This window comes from Triticum aestivum, chromosome 3A (genome assembly GCF_018294505.1).
Source record: "Triticum aestivum cultivar Chinese Spring chromosome 3A, IWGSC CS RefSeq v2.1, whole genome shotgun sequence".
In the NCBI taxonomy this organism is placed as follows: Eukaryota; Viridiplantae; Streptophyta; class Magnoliopsida; order Poales; family Poaceae; genus Triticum; species Triticum aestivum.
The window spans coordinates 521186513-521198300 of NC_057800.1; the positions used below are offsets into that span (position 1 = coordinate 521186513).

Here is an 11788-nt window from a genome sequence, read left to right on the forward strand (position 1 = left end):
TGTACAACAATTATTCGGAAAATGTTACCATGTATTCAAAAAATTGTTCAAACATGTACTCCTAAAAGAATTACATAATGTTTTTGAAAAGTGTACAATGTGTATCAAAAAATATTTCACGTGTGCTCTAAAATGTACATTGTATACTGAGAACAAATGTGTACGTTGTATAGTGAGAAAAAGTAGACATGCGTTGAAAGGAATAAAACTGATAAAACCAACAAATAAATAAAAGAAAAGCCAAGAAAACCGAAGAAAATAATAAAAAGACAAAGTATAGCGAAGAAATAAAACAATTTTTTTGAAACAAACGTAAAATGAAAGGGGAAAACGAAAGGAGCCAGGTGAAAAACAAACAAAAACCAAATGAAAAATAAAAAAAGATGAAGAAAACTGGTCGAGCAAACCTACAACAACCGCTAGGAGCGGCAGCGACCAACCACGCTAAATGGACCAGCCCGCTAGTGGTAACATGTACTCCCTCCGTTCCGAATTACTTGTCTTGGATTTGTCTAGATACGGATTCCGTATCTAGACAAATCCAAGACAAGTAATTCGGAACGGAGAGAGTAGTTCATTCCTAATAGGAATCAGTACGACTCGCTATACCTACACTAGAAGAGCGCGCTACCTACGTGTAGTACTTCCTCCGGTCCTTTTTACTCTGCATATAAGAATTGCCTGAAGTCAAACTTTATAAAGTTTGATCATATTTATATGAAAAAATATCAACATTTACAATGATAAAGTTATACAATATGAAATTTAAGTCACGACACATCTAATGATAATGATTTCACATTATGAATGTTCGTATTTTTTTCTGTAAGGTTGGTCAAACTTTACGAGGTTTGACTTCAGACAAATCTTATATGCGAACTAAAAAGGACCGACGAGAGTACAGTCAAGCAAGGACGCAAGCACAGTGCATGGGCATGACGCCGCCTAGTGCGCCACACTGTAAGCTTTCTGCTTATAGCTCACATCATGCCCATGAATCTTTGGATTGATGCCTGCCTCAGTTGAGAATAAAGGGTCGAGGGATTCGATTCGAGTCGTCGACCACTACGGCTACCTGGTGGGGGCAGTGCTTGTGAGGCAACAACCACTAGATACATACCGGATGCAAAGCCTTATTTGAGACATAGATTCCGCAACGCATTACCGATCTAGATACCGTGTCCAACACTGGCACGACCGCTGAGTGTGCCTCATGAAGGAGGACCTACGTGGGAGGCTAGCCTTCCATGCCACCCGAGGGGCATCCGGCCGGGCATGCACTAGCCTGGCCACGGGTGGTGTGGACGGATGGTGATACTACTACTTTCTCTGTTTCTAAATATTTATTTTCTAAAGATTTCAACAAGTGACTACATATAGAGCAAAATGAGTGAATCTATACTTTAAAATATGTCTATATACATCCGTATGTGTCTGATTGAAACCTTTAAAAAGACAAATATTTAGGAATTGAGGGAGTAGGTTCTAGCACTTTACTTGCTAGTGGTACTTAGGCGCGGGGCTCCAGAGATGTGATTGGGCAAAAGGCTAGATCGATTATACTGCGTGGCTCAGAAGACAGCCTGCTTAGCTAGTTAACGATGTCCTGTCACCGCTTTGATCGTTTATGGTAACGCTCGTCTTCCATGCGGGAAAAGACGCGGGCGACGGGTGGCCGGAACCGGCGGTCGCTAGTGCGCGTGCGGCGTGCGGCGTGCGCTGCGTCCGACGTGACTGGATGCGGGAGCGAGGACGAGGAATCTCCTCTGCATATACCCTAAGCAGACGGCAAATAGTGCAGCTAGTGTTCCAGTGCACTGGGAGGGAATCACGACACTCAGGGGCGGTGGCGGGGCGCTGCCTTTCAGGAAATTCCCTGGAGCGCGCACTCGAGCCCTCCAAGTGGCCAGACCAGGCATGCATGCAAGCGGCCGGTGCAATGCAATCATGCCGCCGAGTGTTTCACCGAGGCAGCAACCGCGCGCGCGTGCTTGCCCCGGGAGGCCAGGACCGGCGGTTCCGCCGCGGGAAAGCGAGGTCCCGAAGAGGCGCGCCTTTGCCTTCCAAGGACCTGGGAAGCACGGAGGAAGATGAGCTTGGGCTTGGGGAGGGAAGAAGACAGCCAGCGCATGCAGGATAAGATCCATCGGTGAGGGGAGGGCCATGGCCGCACTCGCACTCGCGTTGCGCCAATGTCGATCGATCATTTCCCAATCCCAGCTGCGTGCGTGCGTGGGTGCGTGCATGCATGCGCGCATGTGGCCGCGCCTGCGCCTGCCTTGGGTTCCGCTCGCCTCAGTTGGGCGTGTACCTGCGCTTTTCTCGCCCGCATGTGCTGCCCCGTCCCTCCCTCCCTCCCGTGTCCACTCCTTTTCGGTGGCGCCACCCTTTTTCTTCCCTCCGCCTTGTTTAATCCAACCGAGATCAATCCATCCAGTCCAGTAGAGCGCCACCACCGCGGAGAAGGCGAGGACGGATCTGCGGCGGTGGCGTCGAGTTCGGCACTTGGGCCACTGTAGAGCAACAGGCCGGCCGGGCCGGCGCGCGTCGCCGTCAGCCTAATCATCCGCTGGCTCGACCCATCGATCAAGACCCGGCTGCTGACAAGGCCTGTGCATGTTCGATCTTCCAGGGGAAATTTAATCACGCACAGCGACGCGCACACGTACGCACATTCATTGATTTCTCATCTCATTCGCTAGCTTAGCTTAGCTTCCTATGACGACGGGGCCGGGCCACGGAGCCCTCGCTCATGATTGCAAGCAACGTCCATCATGCATTGAGATCGACGCTACAATGGCCGCACTCTCTCGTTCGTTGGTTTCTCCTTGGCTGGCCAGAGTTTCGTACGTAAGCGCCCTAAACCCATGCATAGCGCCGATCAGCATGCATGCATGCATGGTCGTAGCTCCAGTCGGTCAGAGATAGGCCAGGGAGGAAAGACATCGGCCCAATCAAGCCGCTGCTGCAACCTGATTGCAACGTGCACCAACAATTAATGGCTGCACTGCCACTGCCCGGCTCTCCTCGTTCATCCATGCATCCATCGCTTGCTTTTGCTACCTACTCGAGTCGATCGACCCTACATTCAATGGCCGGGCTATCCTCCTCGTTCTCTTCCGTTTGGCCGGGAGCAGGGACGAACATATGCTTCCTCTCCTTGTTGTATCGAGTGTGCTCATTAATCGTCCGTCTCTCCCATCCCATGACGCACGTACCGATCGATATAGTTCGATCCAGCTACAGCTTTGGTTAGTCTCGCGCAAACAGTGGAATAGAGAGCGGCCATGTCCTTCCAACATGACTGATCGACATGTACGCATCACAAGCTGCTGTATCCACTCATATATCATGTGCCATGGCACGAAAAGTGTAGTCAACGTGCTTTGGAGGGAAGTAATCCAATCCATGTACTGTCATCAGATCAGATGCATGTGATTGCCCCGTCCTTGTCATCAAATCGTTTTCTTTAGTCCGTCCATCCATCCATCGATCTCTACTGCTTATCTTCCCATTCCTGTTTAGATGCCATCTATAATAATTTTATTTACTTATAAACCACATACCAGTAGCACGTACGTCTTGCTCTCAAATGCTCCTTGGTTGACGCGTGGCTAGGGTTAGAAGCTCACCAACTCGGCAAAGCATCTAGTAGTTAATCAAGGTATGCATGCATGCATGATCTGTTATATTGTTTCAGGCATAGTGAATGATATGTGTAGTAGAGCACCGAGTGAATGAATTGATCCAGTCCCTTCCATGCAGATCTAACGCACCTGGAGATCCATGGACGGGAGAACCCGAAATTTCTCCCTTGTTGGAGACGAAGAGAGGAACAGCAGGTGAAAAAATCACAGAGAACAGCAGATACACTAGCGTCGCAGGCTGTCTTGTCCACAGTGAAAGGAAATCCCTGGAATATTCCACTTGTCTTGGCAGTAGTAAGATTTACCTCGTCGCCCTCAACTGGGAGTGACTTTTGTAGGACGTCCTCATGCTGTGTGCCGTCACCGTTGCTGTCATCTCGCCAATGATACGCAGAGCGGCTGCCCGGCCAGCAACCAGAACTTTTGCTGCACGGCTTGCCTACCAAAAGGAAAACGGATTCCCAGTAGGTAGCCGGATTTCCTTTCCTTTATTCAGTCCTACCTAGCTAGGGCCGTAGCCCTAGGACATGGCTAGCTAGCAAGAGGGGCCTCAAAAGCTCGTAGCCGAAAGTGAACTCGATGATGGAGCAAAGCAAGAGTAATTCTAGTGCAAGTGCATAACATAACATAACATAAGCGAGCACCAAAGCAGAATCTTGTTCTGAATGCCAACTTGTGAAGCTTCCGGCTGCTTGCTGCTAGGTCGTTTGATTTTGTTTTGTTTTGGCCTTTGCATCAAAGTGATGCATGCAGCCCCTTTATTAAACAAAGTAACCGAAAGGTCTATGAACAAGCTCGCTGAGAACCGGCGGAAGGTCGTTTGATGCACAAGGAAATATATATACTCCGTCAGTTTTTTTTTCACTCTGCGTATAAAATTTGTTTAAAGTCAAACTTCGCAAGTTTGGTCGAGTTTGTAGGAAAAAAATATTAACATTCAAAATATACCAAACTATATCATTAGATGCATCATGGAATTAATTTTCACATTGTGTATCTTTAGTATTGTAGATACTGTCATTTTTAAATATAAATTTGCTCAAACTTTATGAAGTTTGACTTAAGCAAATCTAATATACAGTGAAAAGAAACGGAAAGAGACGTATAGGGAAAACCAATCTAGATTCATTGATCAGTCGAGGCCAAACAGAGCCCGATTGTCAAAACATGATATTACCCCACCGAGGATGATACAGAGCAGCCTATATATAGGATGGTTAGTCATCAAAACCAAAATAACACAAAAAAATCGACAAATACAATACTCTATACAAGCACTAGCAAGGCAAGCAACACACCATGGCCGCTTCAACCACATGGCTGGAGTCGGCAAACATGGTATCATTCTCGCCAAACCTACACATATATTCACAAACTCAAGATCGGTCCATGGCACGCCTCCAACTGTCACCATGGCAAACAACAGCGACCGGAGCTAGAGCTTCCCTTCAGCACTCAACTGCTGCTCGATGTCGTGAGCTATCCTCCTCGCATCGACTGAGGTTCCCATCAGGCCACGCCGGGTGAGTCCGACCGAGTAGAGCCCCCCCTCACCCTTCCATCCGTTTGGAAATGCTTTTCTTGGCAATCCATCTTTGTCCGAAAACAACTCCCGGTCCTGCCCATTTCAGAACAAAAAATAAGATTCAGAGAAGAGCACGCAAATGCCCATTTCAGAATAAAACTGACATATGACAGACAGCTACGGTCAACACACACAGGTTTCATTAAAAAAATCATCCAACTGTCATTTTAATTCGTTTTGCCACTGTGAAAATGTAATGCACCTTCAACCAGAAGGGGACGTTGCTCTTGTAGCCAGTGGCAAGCACAATTGCATCAAAGTCCTCCGACCGTGTATCCAAAAATTCTACCTGTTGTCCTGATATTTTCTTGATGCCCGGATACACCTGCATAGCTCAACCAATGAAGAAATTGCAGCTCAGTACTCAGATTAAGGCAGAGACAGGTGGATAGACTCTCTCAACAATCACTTTAGTGTTGCTTTGTACTTCAGTGATATGGAACAGACCTTGATATCACCAGACCTAATCTTTGCAAATGTGCCAACATCAAGAACTGGGGTCTTCCCTGAGAGTGACTTGAGCTCGAGGGGACCGACGGTAGGCCGCTTTAGCCCAAGCCGAGCAGTATCCCCAAGCATGGTCCGTGCTACGAGCAGTAGAATCCGGTCCACCACGTGTACTGGGAACCACTTGAGCAACCACATTGACAGCCCAAAGGTAGACTGACCCAGCATCTCCCTGGGCAAGATGTGTACCTGACAATGATGAACAAAATCTTAGCTAGCCCTCACAAAAAGGAACTGCAACATTTGGACTTAATGATTGGATCATAAAATTAATCGGCACAAATTTCTCTTTTCTGAAGTCTGCTTTCTGCAGGCTACAAGAAGCAACACGACCAATTTGGTCCCTGGACCAAACTTATTCCCTTGTCTCCAACATAGTATAGTAAGAAAACCCTGGCTTGCATTTTTTTGGAAGGGATGCTTGCTTTTCTTAATCTCACTAAGCTCTTTCAAAGCTGAAAGAGCTGTGAGAAAGGAATGCACCTAGTCATGAAAGGTAGGTTCTCAAGTCATTTTGTTAATGTTTCTTTCTAAGTGACAGACTTATGCTATGCTCTCGTGGTGGTGATGGGGACCCATGGCTAACATGTGCAAATCATAGTTTTCCTGTGAAGCATAAACGAGAAAGCTCTTTGCACTATAATTGGGGCAAGAAAACTATTAGCAGGCAACTAATCAAGGAAAAGAACATGGAGATGAAAGACGCAGCTGTGGCCAAACTATATGCAGGTACAGACGCGTGGGAATGAGTCACGAGAAATAAATAATTTAAAGACTAATAGGCAGCAATTGAGAAGCCTTTTGTTCCAAGAATCTCCACCTTTCCTCAAGTGGCAGCTTGCTCTTAACCCTGAACTTTGCACAACAAAGCCAACTTTGCTGCAGGTGCGAGAACAAATTTGGCCTTGAAAAAAAAAACTGATTTTGATGTGCACTGCACTAATGATTTCAGATATTATGCCTCCCTTAAGTTGATAAGCTAGAGCCTAGAGATAAGCATGCTTGAGCCGTTGGTACAGACGAGACTAGCACCTCCTTAACAAGTATAACCTAAATATATTAACCAGGGGACACCTTCTCCTGCCACTAGTCTAGGTTTGCCAGGTCAACATATACTCCCTTCGTTCACAAATATAAGATGTTTTGGATATTTCAATGCGGACTACATACAGACTGAAATGAGTGAACGAACACACTAAAACGTGTTTATATGCATCTGATTCAGAAAAAAGTTAGAACATCTTATATTTGTGAATGGAGGGAGTATTATATAAGTAATAAAAAGAGTTCACGGTACAATGACAGAATAACATTATCAAAACAATAATGATAAGAGGAGTAGAAGAAAGTCACTTACAGTGTCTCTTACTACAATATGGGGCTGTGCATTGTGATCGCAGAGATCTAGGCAGACCTCCATGCCAGAGTTGCCACACCCAACAACAAGAACACGCTTCCCTGCAAATGCACGGCCAGTTTTGTATGCACTGGTGTGCACAACCGTTCCCTTGAACTCTTTTAGTCCGTCGATCTCTGGCTGCACAACCTCAGCGTTCTCACCAGTCGCCACAACCAACCACCGAGATATATGTTCCACCTCCTCCTCCATTTTGCCTGTAAGTTGTGATCTCACCCGCCATAACAGAAGCTTCTCGTCATACTCAGCACAAACCACCGCATGGTTGTAGCTGGGACAGATGCCGAACCGCGCAGCATACTTCTCCAAGTACGCTACAAACTTCTCCTTTGAGGGATAAATAGGGTAATCAGCAGGGAAAGGCATGAGAGGAAGCTCACAGAACTGCCGTGGAAGATGAAGGCTCAGACGATCATATGTTTTGAGTTGCCACAGAGAAGCTATGCAGTTGGAGCGTTCAAGGATGAGGCTGTCGACACCCTTCTCCTTGAGACATGCAGCAACGGCAAGCCCTGATGGTCCTGCACCCACGATAATAGGACCGGGAACCCAGGTACATCGCTCAAAGCGAGTAACAGCAGCACCTTTGCTCCTCTCCCTGCAGAATTCTTCAACAGGCTGGCGGCAGTTTTGGCTGATGCGGGGTTGGAAGATAGGATCATGGACTCTCTTGCCCTCACTTTCACTCCAGTGATCCATGCACGTAGTAGGCTTCTAATGGTGTTTCCTTGATCTAGCTAGTAGTATGCGGCTGTGTTTGCTTCGATCTCAACTCTGTCAAACATGAATGCATGCACCACAGAGAAAAGATGAAGAGTAGGTATGTTGTATCTCACGAAGAGTTGGTGCAGATGGGAATGGAAGGCAAGAATCCTTGTTATTTGAGAGAATTGGACCCCTCTTTGCTAGACAAGTTGAAGAGGAGGAAAAAGGATGAAACGAAGTAGAGGGGAAGTTCTGAGGGTGGCTGTCTACTATATATATAGTTCTGTGTCCAGCTTTAGATGCATGCCCTAGCTTAGTTCTCTTGCCCCGTATACCCCCCATCCCCCCCCCCTCCCTCCCCATGTAAGAACTCATGATTTTGAACGAGATCAACTACGGCCACTGAAAGGTAATATAGAAAGTAACCTGAACACTCAGCGGACGTGTGGCAAGATCAGAATAAAAGAGAGCATGCATGAGACATCGGAACCTATTAGTAGTGGCATAGTTTAATCACTGAACTGTGCATGACGCGTAATCCGCATGGAGCACGTCGATCATGATGAGCTGACACTTTTTTTCATGACATGAGGAATTAAGTACATTGTTGCTACTTAAATTGAAAAAGCTAAGTTGGCTAAAGTAAGATTTCTAAAAAGAAGTGAAGTCTATATATTAGCTAAAGCAACTGCAACAGGTAACCTCGCGTGCCATGATTTATTCTCCCCTATCGAGTGCCCCAGCAATGAGCGAATGCAGTTCAAAAGAAACAATTCAGGTGCCTACAAGCTCAAATGTAACTTTGGGTTACTACTGTGCTATGAACTGTGTCTGCTATTTTTAAAGATCGCCTATGATAATAAGACTATTCACCTGCAAAAGATCGCCTTCATCAACGCCTAGCAGACTAGCACCATGGAAACATCTACCAGAGAATGATTTACAGAGATTCTTTGAATTGTGGTGTTAACTGGTAGGGCCACGGAAAATCGGAAATTTTGGAGTTGAACTTTTCCAATGATTGTCCATTTGGGGGATTATTAGACCTCAACAGTTGCCAGCCATCGGCACTTCTGTTGAAACAATAAACACGGCACTGCATCTGACAAATGAGTTCCATAGAAACTGATCAACTGGTATACCCAATTTCCTTTTCGCGTTCAGAAGATCCCTACACAAGAATAGTGCCGTCCACAACATCTCTCCATGGTAGGGCCTAACAATTAGAAAGGTCAAACAAATAAAGATGCACAGAATTGGCATTGAGCTTAAATTGATCCCAAGTTCTACTGATATGAACTGAATTTGCAAGAAGGAAAGAAACTAATTCAATGATCCGAGGATGAATATTGGAAGCAAGTCCAGAAGTCCATTAAGAAACAGGGTGTCTCAACTTCTTGCCGCCTTAGCCTTTTGCTAACTCATTTTGCATCTTACTCTTACATACCTTTATGTAGCGCACCCAACTCAGTAATTGGAGCTGAGGGCGGAAGGTAACACCACATTCGAAGTTAGCAGGGGCAACCAAGGCGTTTTCTTTAGCTGGCCATACAAGTTGATCACAACAAAAAAGGTAAGAGAACCTACAAACAGGGCCATATGTCCAGCTGTTCTTATGGGGGCGGCAATGGTGTGATGAGATCTGTGCAGCAATGTACTCCCTCTGTCCGGAAATACTTGTCATCAAAATAAATAAAAGAGGATGTATCTAGATGTATTTTAGTTCTAGATACACCCTTTTTTGTCCATTTTGACGACAAGTTTTTTCGGACGGAGGGAGTAGCAAGTAGCAACAAGAACAGGTTCACTGTTCACCTCTTGCTGATAAGCAGACCAGGCACACTTTTTATGTATGCTAGGCATAAACCATGTAGTTCTCACAAGGCGACCATGAGTTGTTGCTGATCCTTGTTGAGGCTATTTTTTACTTCTCATTGATGCTTGCTGAACTTTCATTGTAAGACATTGAAACTCTTTCTAACAATATGGCTGTGTGCATCACCATGATGAAGAGGACAGGGGGTTTTATCCTCCTTTTTGAAGAAAATGATGCAAGCAGTTCTCACAAAACTTGGATTTCCACCTGGCAAACCAAACACCTGATGTTATCATAAAATTGCAAGTCCAACAACTAGCCTCCTCAGTGGGTACAGGCTGGTCTTCTGTGTCCTAGACAAGAGCAGCAGCCTACTTGGTGGTGCCAATCAGACCCGAAGTACTGCTGCTGCACACTGAGAAAATATTACAAGGATCCATCTTCCAATGATTGAGGATCCTGAGACGTAGCTCATGCATGATATTCTTCCAGTATACTTCCTACTGGATTCCTTTTAGCCACCCCACTGCTTTACATGATTCTTGCAGCGATAGCACTGCCAGAATGATATATTGCCTTTATTTTGGTGAATGAATAGTTCCAACGTACCTTTACGGTAAGAGTATACAGTCCTTTCGCATGACACGGATCCAAGCCGCAGAACCAGTATTCTTACTGTTATTTCCCCTACAGGACATGACTTTGAGAAGTACTTATATCCCACCGACGAAAGGTCAAAGGAGAGCTGTGGTGTAAGTACTGGCAACGACCAGTCTACATTACATTTCTTTTCTAGGAGCCCCAGAGAGTTTTGGAATCCACTAGTGCGATGGCCTTGTCGATCTGACAGAACCATCCTTCTCTGCAAAGCAACGAGGCACAAAACAGTGATTGGTGTGCACCAATGCATTTGGTTGTCTGAAGATTCAATGCCGACCCATGGATGGACCAAACTGCAATGCATCAATTCAGGCTGGAGTGGAGTGTGGTGCGAAGGGTACGATCGTTAATGTCATGCTGCTTTGCCATCTATTCCCTCCGTCCCATAATGTAAGACGTTTTTTGACACTACGCTAGTGACAAAAAACGTCCTATATTATGGGACAGAGGATAATAAAGAAGAATTATACGTCGCTGCTTTCGGTGGACTGATTGTGGTATCCTCAACACTCTAGGGTTAAGTCCTTCAAATCCTTTATATATGCCTTTTGGGCTATTGCAATTCACATTCACCATTTGTAAAAACTCATTTAAACTACTAACAGTTAACACATTTTATACACATTACATGCAGACATGATTATCTTGGCGCATCACTTTCTTATTGTGCAAGAAAATCATTAATATCGGACAAGTTGGAACATGTGCACTTGCATATTTTCTTTTTTACAAAATGATCATATGTGCATTGTACCAAAAAAACAGTTAAGACTAACTTATTTTGCTAAATATATGTGCATAGTGTTATTATTAATTTTGTATAGTGCATATATGTCCCACAACCATGAGTTTTTTTAGATTATTTGAAGTGCACAAATGCATGTTGGAGAAAATAGATGCATATCTACACTTCCCTTAGCCGGTACATGCGCAGAGATTTCATGAATTACTTGTTCAAATTTTAATGATTAAAATGCAATGAATAAATTATATTTGTAGTACCACTGATGCACGCAATTAATTACCAAATGTATGTCTTGAGTGGTACTTCTACATACTTCCATAAAAAAAGAGAAACAGATGCTAAATAAACTATGGTTGATAATGGCAAGATTATCTCTTCTGTCATTGGAGACTTCAATATTTGGAGTGCAGATGGATCCGAGGGCCTCCACCATCTCCAATATTAGATCGTCGGTCCATTTGGAGTGGCTTGAACCAAGGGTATTCATTAGTTCTTTATTTTTCCAAACGGAAGAACCCCCTTTTTCCATTAATTTCCATTAATTGCTCAATGGAAATACAACAGTTCTTACAGAGCAGCAAAAGGTGCTTTTTAGTTTTCTTTGTACTTTGTGTTCTAGCCGGCTCTCTATGAACCCAACCCCACTTTTTTATGTAATACATTTACATGCAGATGAGCACGTCTCGAAAGAACTGTTGTATTTCTG

General features: G+C 44.9%; 1 protein-coding gene across 1 annotated transcript; it reads right to left on the reverse strand.

The window, feature by feature from the left end:
- Nucleotides 1-4760: 4760 nt before the first annotated feature.
- Nucleotides 4761-8199, reverse strand: LOC123058537 (indole-3-pyruvate monooxygenase YUCCA2). Its single transcript, XM_044481252.1, has 4 exons — nt 7097-8199; nt 5680-5928; nt 5435-5557; nt 4761-5265 (listed from the first exon to the last, which is right to left on the reverse strand). Exons 1-4 carry the CDS (start codon nt 7853-7855, stop codon nt 5083-5085), a joined length of 1314 nt encoding a protein of 437 aa, XP_044337187.1. The 5' UTR covers nt 7856-8199; the 3' UTR covers nt 4761-5082.
- Nucleotides 8200-11788: the final 3589 nt, after the last annotated feature.